Here is a 15,959-nt window from a genome sequence, read left to right on the forward strand (position 1 = left end):
AAGTTATTAGTAAAAACAAATTTTTCAGTGCCTGTTTAATTGGAAACGTCACATGGCTTTCAGCTTTTGTGAGTTGTGGTTTTGGCACTAAATTTGTCAATTCTGGGTAAATAATGGAAACGGTAGAAAAATAAGTGTGTCAAACTTAAATACACTTCTTTACTTCAATTACAGCAGGAAAATTATAGCTAACAGCAATTTTATTGAAATAAGATCTCTATTTGTTTATTTGGTTGCGAACAGCTTGAAAGGTTGTTCAAGAAAATTCACTTAAAAGACTTGAATGCCATTAATTTTTTGTCATTTCTTTACTTACCCTTCGAGTGAATTTACTTTATAAGTGACAAGGAAACAAATTTTTTTTCTGAGTAATGTAATACTTAAATATGCTTTTTTAAATCCTATTAGCATTCCTGAAGTTGTTTATTGTTTATATTTCTTGTGAGAATATACTATTTTATGTTCATTAAAATATTGTACATATCAAGTCATCTGAATGTCTTTGTATAAATATAAAACAGATTGATAAAAATTTAATAGTATCGATAGTATTAAACAAACAATTATTTTTTGTTCAACTGACAAATTGTACGTACATACTTACATGTTGCCTACACAATGTTTAGTCAAACAATAATGATTATGATCCACCTAATTTATAATTTAAATTCAGGGTGAACTTTTTTTAAACTTCCGACACTGAAAATTTAGTTTTTAGACACCTTTTAAAAATGGTCTTTAAAGATGAGCTCTTAATTTAAATAGGAAGGTCCTCCTCATCTCACTCGTTCATTTTTTTTGTTCACTTTCATATGGGAAAATCCATATCTCGTCATTACTTGGTACAGAAAATTTCTATTCACATTTTTCAGTAAATTGAATGCTCTACAAAAAAGGTATTTTACAATTTTTTCATAAGTCTGACCTTTTAGAAAATATCAGAGGTTAAAGTTTGAAGAATTCAACAAAATATTCTTATTTATTTCTAAATCTTATAACATGTAGATAAGTAAATATTATAAAATGTCCACCATATATTTTTGTAGGACATTAAATTCTCAACAAAAAATCTCCTGTAGTTAATCGATTACTCTAAACACACAACACACTCTCTACATTTAGAAGATATTCACATTCGAATCCCAATGCGTACTGATTTCAATAGTTTTTTAATAAATATTTTAAATTTATCCATTTAAGTCATAAATTTTGAAATAATTCATTATCTATTTCAGAAACAATAAAGTTTTTTATTTAAGAAATATTATTAAATATATCAATAGAAAAGAAAAAAAAGTAAATATATTAAAACTGAGTTATTAATTATTTGGTTATAGTTGTTATATTAGAAGACCCAACTCAGTAGCTCCAAAAACTATGCAACGTAGAAAGATAAGAGTTATAAAAATTCTCAAATTCCCCAAGCAAAAAATATTCATTTATTAATTTTGTGAAAAAAATTTGAGTTACATTTTACAATGTTCACACTCGTGGTGTCAATGGCCTAAATTTTGAATAGCCTATAATATGCATAAATAGCAAAAGGGTGTCCTGGATTACTGAATTAATAAATAAAAATTTATATGAAACATCTATTACACACTTGAAAGTAGCACCTATCAAAAATTTGAAACCAAGATAATTTTATATAACAGCTAAAGTAAAATGATGGATTTAAACGCTTTGACAGGGTATAGTACTCGTATAGTAACTTCTGAATTATTAGTTTTAAAATTCCCCAGTTTACTATATCTATGCCATTAAGCCATTTTCCTTCTCTACAAAAAGAATGGTAAATAACAAAACGTATTTTATATCTCTGTACTTTTACACCACACAAGCCATTTCATTTACAGCTTTGCTACATCATAACTCACCTAAACGACATAAATATCCACAGGGAAATCAGCAGTGCAGCCAGAGATATTGAGTAACCAATAACGTAACAATCGTTGATGAACATCATGAACTGCAACAAGATAATTAAATTAAGGGCGTGTGTCGGAAAGAATGAAATATTAAGAGAGGTCTCTTTTTTTCTTTTTTATTAGAAAGATTTCTTTTTTATTTTACTTAGGTTCAAAGTGTTCTAAATTGGTAATAACACAGTAATAATAGTATTAGTAACATTTGTAACATTTATAATATTTGTTACCTTTGTAAAACTCACAACTTTCACAATATTTGTAACATTAGTAATTTTATGTAAATTTGTGTAAATAATAATAAATTCGCATAAATTTGTGTTGAATAAATTTGTATAACATTGTGTAAATTTATAAATCTGTAAATTCGTAAATTTGTAAATTCTGTGTATATGACTTGTGTAAATTTATAAATATGTAATTCATACATTTGTAAATTATGTATTTAATAATAGGAATAACAGTAACAAATGTGCAACAGTTTTAATAACATTAGTAACGTTTATAACATTCATAACTTTGGGAACTTTGTAAATTTGTATAAAATGGTATAGACTGTGTAAAATTGTGTAAAATTATGTAAATTTGCATAAAATTCGTAAATTCGAATATTCACTTGTAAATTTGTAAATTTGTAAATTTGTAAATTTGTAAATTTGTAAATTTGTAAATTTGTAAATTTGTAAATTTGTAAATTTGTAAATTTGTAAATTTGTAAATTTGTAAATTTGTAAATTTGTAAATTTGTAAATTTGTAAATTTGTAAATTTGTAAATTTGTAAATTTGTAAATTTGTAAATTTGTAAATTTGTAAATTTGTAAATTTGTAAATTTGTAAATTTGTAAATTTGTAAATTTGTAAATTTGTAAATTTGTAAATTTGTAAATTTGTAAATTTGTAAATTTGTAAATTTGTAAATTTGTAAATTTGTAAATTTGTAAATTTGTAAATTTGTAAATTTGTAAATTTGTAAATTTGTAAATTTGTAAATTTGTAAATTTGTAAATTTGTAAATTTGTAAATTTGTAAATTTGTAACTTTGTAAATTTGTAAATTTGTAAATTTGTAAATTTGTAAATTTGTAAATTTGTAAATTTGTAAATTTGTAAATTTGAAAATTTGTAAATTTGTAAATTTGTAAATTTGTAAATTTGTAAATTTGTAAATTTGTAAATTTGTATATAATTTGTAACCTGTACATAAATAAATATAAGAACATATTTTTTTATTTATATATAATTTCACAAATGTTTAAGTATGTTTGTCTTGTCGACGTAAAAAAATGTTTTATTCATAATACCTAATTTTATTGGGAGGCCAATTTAAAAATTGTGTACAAAACAACGTGGAAAGGAACGACAAAGAAAAGTCGTTAAAAAACGACCGTTTTGAATGGCAAAACTGATCCGCATCGTGCATACAAAGTGGTTTTACATGAATGAGAACACAAGCCACACGAAATCCAGACAGGAACTTAAAAACAGGATCGGCTTAATATACGAAAGTGTATCAGTACGTGTATGCTAAGCATATCCGATATCCGAATGGCCTCGAATCCTGAACTAAAGCCAGGAAGCGTTCAAGGAAGACGGATTTATAGATCTAGTTGGCAGTTCGACGATGATGCGTGACTTATTACTAGAATGCCGCATGAATATTAATGGTTGCGATTTATTTGATCTGAATTTGCAATTCAATTATGGCCATCAATAATTTTTGTTTAAGTTCAAGACACATGTAGTGCACAATTTCGTTACGTTATTTTAACCTATAATTAAAATATGTGCAGTAACTGAATAAATATTTTAATTATTAAACGCATATTTAATATTTAAATAATTGAAATGTAAATTGCATTTTGCGTATATTTAAATTTATTTAATAATTTGATCTCCGTATAAATTAACATAACAATTATACATATAATTTGATTTTTGTTGTGTATTTATATATCAATTTTATAATTAATTCAGAAATAATATTTAAATTATTTTGTAATAGTACCGTAATTGTTTAATAAAAAAAATACTAATACTAATTTCTAATCAAAATTGAATGTATTAATTAAAAAAAAATAATAAAATGGATTAAGGTTTTTGTTAAATATTATAATTAATGACACTTTATTAATAACCAATTCCTACGGTTCAAGTGGAGGGTAAAATTAGTAATTTCTGTTGACAGATTGCAGAGACTAGCTAGATTCTATGCCAAATAGATGTCAATCAGTGATAGAAGAGGTTACCCAAATATTTGATTTTATTTTTTTTTTTAATATTAATAAAATATTCCATACATTTTTCCAAACCATTTTGAATTTTTATTAAAAACTATTGCGTTCTATCTAATTGTCGTTCTATCGTTCATTCCTCTCAGAACTACTCTCATTCGACCTAGACATGGACATCCGTAATCTACAATTTGTAACACGAATTTCCCTATCTTGTTCAGATTTATTTTCACGTCGCAATTTTTGGCTTTTGGCCTTTCTCATGTGTATAGAGAGAATTTGAATTTCTTTTAGGCATAAATAAATATTAGAAAAAAAACAACTATCTACGTTACTAACTAAATAAAATAACCTATAAATAATGTCCAAGTACTGGACAGTACTTGGACATTGCAACATTACTTTATTTTTCTAAAATAAATGAATTTTTCTAAAATAAAAGTAGCCTAAGTTACTCCTTATTACATCAGCTACTTGCCAATAAAAGTCCCGTCAAAATCGGTCCAGCCATTTCAGAGATTAGCCGGAACAAACAGACAAAAATTGTAAAAAATGTTATTTTGGTGTATGTACCGTATTTATATTCATATACATTTAGTAAAAAACGGTTATTTCAATATTACAAACAGACACTCCAATTTTATTTATATGTATAGATAATGTAAAAACATATGAATATTAATGATCAATGAACCGATCTTTCAGTAAATTAGATTTGGTCAGATTTGCATGATGAGCAACAAGTAGATAAATATTCCACACCTAATTATTAATGTAATTATAGAGTGTAATCAATTAAAAATATATCAATTATCATCTTGGACATTTAGATGTATATAATGCCTGTACAAAGTTTTGTGAAAAAATACTTTCAGTTTTCGTAAATATTTCAGAAACAGTCAAAGATATCCAAAAAAAGATCAAAATAAAACGATTAAACTTATCATATTTTGTTTATTGTTATCACAATTAAAACTATATAATGACATGGTAGATTATTTGATTGTAAGCAATTTTCTTCCATCTCTATGCTCAAAGACTATTAATATATCAGCTATCATCTCTCCTATTGTAAAATTCAATTCAATTCTGCGAACTTATCTATGACTTCACTTTTGCTAATCGATGTAACTACCAATCATTTTAAAATAATGTGTAGATAGTGTTCCTATTGATCTACATATAGGTTGTTTCATTTTATCAATTTCTTTCTTTTTCATCATTTTCAGTTCGTTGTCGACGAGTTTCTGGATAATATGTTTTCATCTTGGATGGAACAATCTTATTCGAGATAGTATTTTTTGGGTCGGGATACGACAAAGGCCGATGGAAGGCATCGAGAAATAATTCCGAGGAACTGCCCAGTGTGGTTTAAAAACAATTGTCAGAACGACACTACTGTAGATATTTATGTTCATACGAAAAAACAAACAGCAAATATCGAAGGTCGTCAACACAACCGTAAGTTCACAGTTGAACCAAAAAATGTGGTTGTATCCGAATATTTGGTGTATCAGTTATTCGAAGAAACATGCTCCAACGAAATGTGGTTAACAGGAACATCGCAACAAAGTAACTGATGAATTTGTGGTCGTTGTGGTTCTGGTCGGCATGTTTCCGTACTGGATGAGGAGAACTCGTTCGGGAAGATGTGTCCGTTATTATGTAACACTGAGCCTTCCATTATATCAACGTATACCATTATAACTAATGAACCTAGTGGTTGAGATATATTGAGGTGGATTCTTTTCCAATTTATTGGACGCTTGAGTATTTTAATGTAATGCTACTTCAATGCATAAACTGCGTGTAGAATGAGTGGTAGGTGGGTGATTAGTTATAACAGCATGCGTTTATATATCTGCATATTCATAATATTACATAATGGCGGATACATCTCACCCAACAAGATTCCCCCATCTAGGACGGAAACCAACATGCCGACCAGAACCACATCAATCACAAATTCCTGCAAATTACTTTGATTTGCTTCCTGTCAATATCCATATCAATATAATCCATAACTCTTGTGACGTAGAATAATCTATTATGAGCTGCAGTTCAGATGGTTGAATAGATATTGTATAAGCCTTCGTCTTACGATTTGCTGGCATTCATCACTTGTATTCGTCTCTCATGGGAAATCCCCTCATCTTAATCCAACCTGGGATGAGGATTTTACTGGTTACGTACGACTCGGGGACATTTTAATCGGTACTCTCTCCCCTGGATGGAGCTATCTACAGATGATGCAGGAGAATACCCAAAGGGTATGGGGTCAAGATGACAATCGACACGGTATTTAATCACACCTTTGTCAGAGAACGTTTTGATCTATAACTACTTGCGTACAAAAAGAAAATTATGAAGGTGGAACCAAAAAATGTAGTTATAAACAAAAATTTAGAGCAAAACTCCGATTTGACTATGTGTTCGACGAAACATGCTCTATCGAAATATTTGGCAAACATCACAACAAAATAACTTATGAATTTATGGTCGTCGTGGTTCTGGTCGGCATATTTCCGTACTGGATGAGGAGAACTCGTTCGGGAAGATGTGTCCGTTATTAAGTAACACTGAGTCTTCCATTATATCAATGTATGCCATTATAACAGGTGGATTTTTTCCAATTTATTGGATACTTAAGATTTTTAATGTTAAGGTAATATGATTGATAAACTGCATGTAGGATGAGTGGTAAATGGATGATTAGTTACAACAGCATGCGTTTATATATCTGCATATTCATAGTGTTACCTAATGGCGGATACATCTTACCCAACAAGATTCCCCCATCTAGAACGGAAACCAACATGCCGACCAGAACCACGTCAATCACAAATTCGTGCAAATTACTTTATTGTGCTTCCTGTCAATATCAAGAGCAAAAGTAAATGTTAATTTAATGCATAACTCTTGTGACGTAGAATAATCTATTATGAGCTGCAGTTTAGATGGTCCAATAGGTATTATATAAGTCTTCGTTTTACGATTCGCTGGTAGTCATCTATTGTATTCATCCTTCATAGGAAGCCTCTCATCTTCATCCAATCTGGGATGAGCATTCTGGTCGACATTTACGACTCGAAGACGTTTTAATCGGTAGTTTCTGTCATGTATGAAGCTATCTATAGATGACGCAGAAGAATACCCAATGGATATTGGGTCAAGATGACAAACGATACTGTATATAGATCAAACCTTTGTCAGAGAACGTTCTTATTGATAACTATGTATGTATAAAAGAGATTACAAAACAAAAAGAATATGATGAAGGTGGAACCAAAAAATGTTTTAACAAAAAGTTTAGAGCAAAACTCTGATTTGACTATGCGTTCGATGAAACATGTTCCAACGAAATGATTGACAGAAACATCACAACAAAGTAACTTATGAATTTATGATCGTCGTGGTTCTGGCCGGCATGTTTCCGTACTGGATGAGGAGAACTCGTTCGGGAAGATGTGTCCGTGATTAAATAACACGGAGTCTTCCATTATATCAACGTATGCCATTATAACTAACGAACCTAGTGGTTGAAATATAATGAGGTGAATTCTCTATCAATTTTTATGACACTTGAGATTTTTAATGTTAAGCTACTACGATTCATAAAATGCGTGTAGGATGAGTGGTAGATGGGTGATTAGTTATAACAGCATGCGTTTATATATCTGCATATTCATAGTGTTACCTAATGGCGGATACATCTTACCCAACAAGATTCTCCCATCTAGAACGGAAACCAACATGCCGACCAGAACCACGTCAATCACAAATTCCTGCAAATTACTTTGTTGTGCTTCCTGTCAATATCTAGAGCAAAAGTAAATGTTAATTTAATCCATAACTCTCGTGATGTAGAATAATCTATTATGAGCTACAGTTCAGATGGTTGAATAGATATTATTTAAGCCTTCGTCCCTTCTTAGGAAGCCCCTCATTTTCATCAAACCTGGGATGAGGATTTTGCTGGACCACTTACGACTTGACGTTTTAATCAGAAGTTTTTGTCTTGGATGGAGAATACCCAATGGGTATGGATCACTAAGAGAACATTTTTATTGAAGAGCACTTGATAACAATGTGCGGCACGAATGCGGACTAAACAAAAACAAAATTATGAAGAAAGGTAGATATCGAAAGTCTCACTATGAATCAGTTAATATACAGCACGAACCAAAATTAAGGTGATTCTATCCAAATATTTAAATAAACGATTATTCGACGAAACATGCTCCAACAACATGGTTTACAGGAACATCGCGATACGGAGGAAAGAAGTATCTTACGGATTTGTGGTCGACGTGACTCTGATCAGTATGTTACCGTCCTGGATGAAGCGATCCCGTTCGGGAAGATGTGTCCATTATTAGGTAACACTGCGATTCTTTCATGACGCCCATATGTGACATTATAGAAAATTGGTCTAGTACTTAAGACATATTGTTGGGATTCTGGTTCTTCTCAATCTACTTCATTGATGATGGCCTGAATATTTTAATCCTCCCAATTCTTTGATTATATATAGTACTTGGTGAGTTATCTATAATGACACATGTGGATATAATGAGAGGCACACAATTTTACCTGTTAATGGACACATCCACCCGAATGAGACCGCTCCATCAAGATTGAAAATGAACATGTCAACCAGAACCACCACGATCACAAGTTCATTAAAAATACTTCGTTTTCATTTCTATCAATTTGTGAGATATAGTACATCCTAATTTAATCCATACTTCCTTGTGATGTAGAACAATCTAAATGAACTGCAATTCAGATGATTGTATAGGTATTACATCAGCCTTAGCTTTACGATTCATTGGTATCAACCTTTTGCACTCAGTTTTCGCAGCAGCAATTTCCCCATTTTTTCTCATCAACTTCACCGACAACATGCTATGGTATGAGTTGGTATGTTTCTGACCTGAATGAAGCGATACCGTTCGGGAAGATGTGTCCGTTATTAGGTAACATTGCATGTCTTCCATAATATCCATATATATCGGGTACTTCAGAAATATTAAGATTCTTGTTCTTTCTCGGTTGTGTAACTTTCTACTCATTGATGCCTTGAATATTTTAATCTTCGACTCCTCCAATACCTTGACTTTCCATATAATGGGAGACTCACAATATTTCCTATTAACGGGCACATCCACCCGAACGAGATCGCCCCATCCAAGAAGGACATGATTCTAGTCAGTCGATTCTCGTCCTGGATGGAGTCCACATGGATATCTTTTCAACATTGAGACCGGGGAATAACCATTGGGGACTACTAAACTGGTATTTAATTATTGTCATTTTAACACCATATTTGAATTAGTTATTCTGATTTGACCATATATTCAACGAAACGGGTTTCAACAAGAAGAGATGGGTTACAGAAACATGACAAAGTACCTTATAAATTTATGGTCGTCGTGGCTCTGATCGGTATGTTTCCGTTCTGAATGAAGCGTCCTTGTTCGGAAAGATGTCTCCGTAATTAGAGACATCCATTATAACATTTCTATCAATTTGTGAACAATAGTACATCCTAATTTAATCCATACTTCTTGTAAGGTAGAACAATCTAGATGAAGTAATTCAGATGATTGTATAGGTATTAAATCGCTTTAGCATTACGATTCGTTGGTATCAATCTTTCGCACTCAGTGTTTGGAACAGCAATTTCCACATTATTCCCATCAACTTAGGCATCGGGATTTCACCGACGACATGTTATGGTAGGAGCTGGTATGTTTCCGACCTGGATGAAGCGATACCGTTTGGGAAGATGTGTCCGTTATTAGGTAACATTGCATGTCTTCCATATAAATCTGGTACTTTAGAAATATTAAGAGTTTTGTTCTTCCTCGGTTGTTTAACTTTCTATTCATTGATGGCTTGAATATTTTAATCTTTGACTCCTCTCAATACCTTGATTTTCCATATGATGGGAGACTCACAATATTTCCTATTAACGGGCACACCCACCCGAACGAGATCGCCCCATCTAGGAAGAACATGATTGTAGGTGGTAGGTTTTCGTCCTGGATGGAGCTCACATGGATGTCTTTTCAACACTGGGACCGGTGAATACTCATTAGGGACTGCTAAACATGGTATCTAATTGTCATTTTAACACCATATTTGAATCAGTTATTCTGATTTGACCATACATTCGACGAAACGGATTCCAACAAGACGGTTTACAGAAATATGACAAAGTACCTTATGAATTTATGGTCGTCGTGGTTCTGATCGGTATGTTTCCGTTCTGTATGAAATGTCCTTGTTAGAGACACCCATTATATGCATGTGTGCGTGCCTCTATAACTAACGTACTCATATTCACAAACATGTGACTCATTGGAGGCTTGAATATTTTAATCTTTACGTAGCTATTGTATCAGTCAGTTAGCACACGAGGATATATTGGAATGTTACCTAACGACGGGTACATCTTTCCTAACAAGAACGTCCCATCTGGAATAGAAAAGAACATACCAACCAGAACCACGTCGATCACAAATTCATACTTCGTCGTGACTTATGTGAATTTGTGGCCTTCGTGGCTCATGTCCTGGTACTTAATCCATATCTCTTGTGACGTACAACTTTCTCTTATAAGCTGCAGATTAAGAGCTAGGATCTTGTCCTGGATGGAACCCATATAGATGTCTTTTCAACATTGAGAACGGGGAATATCCATTAGGGACTGCTAAACATGGGTATCTAATTGTCATTTAACACCATATTTGAATCAGTTATTCTGATTTTACCATACATTCGACGAAACGGATTCCAACAAGACGGTTTACAGAAACATGACAAAGTACCTTTGAATTTATGGTCGTCGTGGTTCTGGTCGGTATGTTTCCGTTCTGAATGAAGCGTCTTTGTTCGGAAAGATGTCTCCGTAATTAGAGACATCCATTATATTATTTCTATCAATTTGTGAGCAATAGTACATCCTAATTTAATCCATACTTCTTGTAAGGTAGAACAATCTAGATGAAACAATTCAGATGATTGCATAAGTATTACATCGGCCTTAGCTTTACGATTCGTTGGTATTAATATTTTGCACTCAGTGTTCGAAGCAGCAATTTCCCCATTATTTCCACTAACTTAGGCATCGGGATTTCATCGACGACATGATATAGTATGATCTGGTATGTTTCCGACCTGGATGAAGCGATACCGTTTGGGAAGATGTGTCCGTTATTAGGTAACATTGCATGTCTTCCATAATATCTATATATGTCTGGTACTTCAGAAATATTAAGATTCTTGTTCTTATTCGGTTGTTTAACTTTCTACTCATTGATGGCTTGAATATATTAATCTTTGACTTCTACCAGTACCTTGTCTTTCCATATAATGGGAGACCCACAATATTTCCTATTAACGGGCACACCCTCCCGAACGAGATCGCCCCATCCAGGAAGGACATGATTCTAGTCGGTAGATTCTCGTTCTGGATGGAATCCATATGTATATCTTTTCAACATTATGACCGTTGAATACCCATTGGGAACTGCTAAACATGGCATTTAATTATTGTCATTTTAACACCATATTTGAATCGGTTATTCTGACTTGACCATACATTCGACGAAACGGATTCCAACAAGACGGTTTACAGAAACATGACAAAGTACCTTTGAATTTATGGTCGTCGTGGTTCTGATCGGTATGTTTCCGTTCTGTATGAAATGTCCTTGTTCGGAGAGATGTTTCCGTAATTAGAGACATTCATTATATGCATGTGTGCGTGCCTCTATAACTAACGTACTCTTATTCACAAACATGTGACTCATTGGAGGCTTGAATATTTTAATATTTACGTAGCTATTGTATCAGTCAGTTAGCACACGAGGATATATTGGAATGTTACCTAACGACGGGTACATCTTTCCTAACAAGATCGTCCCATCTAGAATAGAAAAGAACATACCAACCAGAACCACGTCGATCACAAACTCATGTACTTCATCGTGACTTCTGTGAATTTGGGGTCTTAATAGTTCATGACCTGAATGAAATCCACACCTCTTTCTCTCAACTTTCTCTTATAAGCTGCAGATTAAGTGCTTGAATAGATAAAACTAAATGGCCTCCGTTTTACGATCCGCTGTTCTATTTTTTGTATTCGAGAGCAACAAGTTTTCCAGTCTTCCCTCAACAGAATTTCTCCGGACTCGATTTTTCATTCTTCATAGTAGTACTCCTCTGCTTGTACAATCTCAATTTATCAGATTTATTTCTACTGACGTCAGAATATTTGGGGCGATTTAGTTGATGTCCGTTATTAGGCGACATTGGGAGCCCTCCATTACATCTACGTGTGTCCTTATAGCTAACCGACTAAGTACTTGAGATATATTGTGTGGGATTCTTGTTCTCATTCATTTAATACTTTCTACTCATTGTGAGCTTGAATATTTTGATATTTACTTCCTCCTAACACTTTGCTTCTCCGATTCGTTGACCGCTTGAGATTTTTAAAGCTTATACTGACTGACTGCTTTTAATATATTTTGTATATTTTCAAAATAATTTATTCATATATTACTATGGTTAATGGCAACCAGCAAAGTGAGCTCTGGATACAATCGGTTTTTCTCTATTTGAAAAAACATTTTAAAAGCGGTCATTCGTTTTACCCAGACTTTCCGTCATAATAGGTCAGGGAAATTCTGGTAAGGAATAAAATTCGGAACCTCATACCATACCAATATGTTATGAGTACCAAAAGATTGAACACCACAAGCCGCCAATGACTAACAAAAAAAGTCCATGATAAAGATCAAGAATCCAACACAAAATTCTGTCTATAGTACTAGGTTGATTAGTACACGTAAAATATAATGGAAGGTTCGCAATGTTACCTAAATACAGTCACAACATTCCCAAACTATATGCCGCTATCTATTTCTGAATTCAATCTTACAGCAGCAAGTTCGTGGCCGCCCCTTAGGCACCGGATTTTGGCCAGATATGTGTCCTTAATTTTCATTCTTCATTAGACTCCGCTTGTTAAATTTCTATATACCCTATTTATTTTTAGAGTATGTGGTCGACGTCTTCCTGGTCACTGAGATAGTTCCAGTCCTACATAAGGCGATTTCGTTTGGGAAGGCTTTCTATTATATCCATGTATAAACTTATAGTAGACCGACCTCGTCTTTATATATTCTGCTATGAGGGATTCTTTTTCTTCATTCGACTACGTATTCATTGGTGGTTCCAGTCCTATATAAGACGACTTCGTTTGGGTAGGCCTTCTATTATATCCACGCATAGCCTTATAGTAGACCTAGTCTTGATATAATCTGCTATGAGGGATTCTTGTTCTTCATTTGACTTCTTATTCATTGGTGCACTTAAAGTTTTCTATCTTCCCTCCCACAAGTTACTTTTCGTGTTTATTGGAGGCTTGCCATTTTCGAACTGAACATAAAACGACTGATCGCTTTAATATGTTCTGTTTATTGTCATAACAACCAAAACTATTTATTCACTTATTATTGCATAGCTTGCTTTATTACTAGCTCTGAACGCTAGTCAATTTTTTCTATCAGGACTTCTACGATGAAAACAGGTGAGATTTGTCACTATAGACAAAATTCACTTTGTTAGACAATATGACAATATAGGTTAGAGTTAAATATTTTGCTTAATTTAAATTTGTCAAATTAATTATATAAAAATCTTTCAAATCACATATTTAGACAATAAATTAATTACTGTCTTAAGTAATTTTAAGGTATACTAAATCAAATTTTACAATGTGATCATTACAATAAAAAATATAATAAAATATATGCTTACAATAATTTTTGACATAATTAATAAAATTAATAAAAACAGAAATGTAATTTTTATAAATAAGTAGATATTTATGGCCTATATAAGAATTTTTTCCAATTAATACCTATCCTTACGATGAATTATTTAATTCTATTAAAGTCTAAGATATATATATAACTTGTCTGTGATCTCATTTTTAAATCTTTAATCATTTATTATCTTTAATATTCCCCTGCTACTGCAAATTTAATGAAGTTTCTTTAAAGTGGTGTAATGATTGCTTAATCATATGTTATACTTGTTGGTTTATTATTTAGATATGATATTTGAAAATATTTAATATAATTGCTGATTGTGAAATAATGATGAAATTATGCGATTATGAGTCGCTTTACCAGCTATTAATTCATTTCCCCCATTTCAGAATAAGAATTATTAAATAAGTATAGAAATTAAAATATACAAAACTATATATTAATAATTCATAATATATTAAAATATTTATAGTATATTATAAATTAGTTCCTCTATCATTATCTTCACCTTCTGGCAAAGATAAATTATTTATAATGCTTGCATATTGCGAATTATTTCATATTATTTGAATCATCCAAAAATCAGAATTAATCACAGTTTTGATTATTTTTACACTTAGGAATTATTATTTATTTTAAATTATATATTATATTTTTAAACAAATGTTAAAACGATTTATGAAGATTTAAATTTATCCTTTATGATATGCATATCAGGATAAATCATATATAAAAACCAAAAATATAAAACTTGTTACATACATTCATTGCAGGTATATCTTACAGTAAAATAAACATAAATATGTAATATACTTGTTCTATTCTGCTGTATATTTCAATAAAGAATACGGTTCTATAAAAACCTAATAAACTGTTCCTCACTTAATTTGGTAATAAGGTCCCTAGCAGGATCATTAAATGTTCTTCATTAACACCTGGCAATTCTTTAATTAAGATGAATAATCAAATCATTCATTTTATAGACTAACATATATCCTAATTATATAATTATATCTCAAAACACACTCAAAATTGAACTAAAAAAATATGTCACTAAACACCGAAGCCGAACTCTATATGTGATATTATCGGTGACCCTATTACTGAGTTAAATGAGGGACAGTTTATTAAATTATTTAGGGTATTGAAAGGTATTTTTCACAATGTTACTGAAACTATTCATTAATTTATGCATTCCCAGTTGATTTAAAGATATTTTTCTGTTAATACCCGTGTATGTCAAATTTAACTTTTTACTTTACTTGTTAATTAATCTATGAGTTATAAATTGTGGGTGTACTTGCCCGTAAATTTGTGTTGTTGTTCGTGTTTATACTTCAGACAGCTATTAAAGATATGTAGAATGCAACTGTTTTGCAGGAGTCTCCCAGTACAATTAGTACTACCTCCGAGAAGTTAATCTAAATAATAAACCAATAAACATAACACATAGTCAAGCAACCATTACAGCACTTCAACGAAACTACATTAAATTTTTAGTTGCAGGGATATGTAAGTTTGTATAATTAAGACATACCGACGTTTCGATCTTGCTGTTGAGATCGAGGCTTAGATTTGTTTTTTGCTGTTATAAATTGACAGTAGTTAATCTGTCATTGAACATCAAATACATGCCACGTAATTGTTGATTCAAGAAGGGATGATGATTGTCGTTCTTTTGTTTTCAAATTATCTTTGTTTTTATAAATTTTTAAACTAAGGAGCATAGTCAAGTTTAACAGAATATTTAATAATTTGGTGCATATACAATACCGGGCAAAAGTAGAGAAACAAATACAAAATAAGAAATTTAAATTTTAATTCAAATTTACATTTTTCATCCGATTCATAATTTTATTATTATTACACACGCCATACGCCCCTATACGCTTATACACTGTACTTATAAAAATATTTGTAATTTTAACGAACAAAACAAGAGAAACATAAAATTG

General features: G+C 31.5%; 1 protein-coding gene across 1 annotated transcript in view; it reads right to left on the reverse strand.

Moving 5' to 3' along the window:
- Positions 1–15,959, reverse strand: part of LOC109606710 (calcitonin receptor-like) — a 69,298-nt gene that overhangs the window by 22,931 nt on the left and 30,408 nt on the right. Inside the window, exon 4 of the mRNA XM_049966429.1 lies at positions 1,878–1,969. Within this exon, the coding sequence (XP_049822386.1) occupies positions 1,878–1,969 (92 nt within the window). The remainder of the gene's footprint in view (positions 1–1,877; positions 1,970–15,959) is intronic.

The sequence above is a fragment of the Aethina tumida genome, chromosome 4, assembly GCF_024364675.1.
Source record: "Aethina tumida isolate Nest 87 chromosome 4, icAetTumi1.1, whole genome shotgun sequence".
Classification (NCBI taxonomy): domain Eukaryota; kingdom Metazoa; phylum Arthropoda; class Insecta; order Coleoptera; family Nitidulidae; genus Aethina; species Aethina tumida.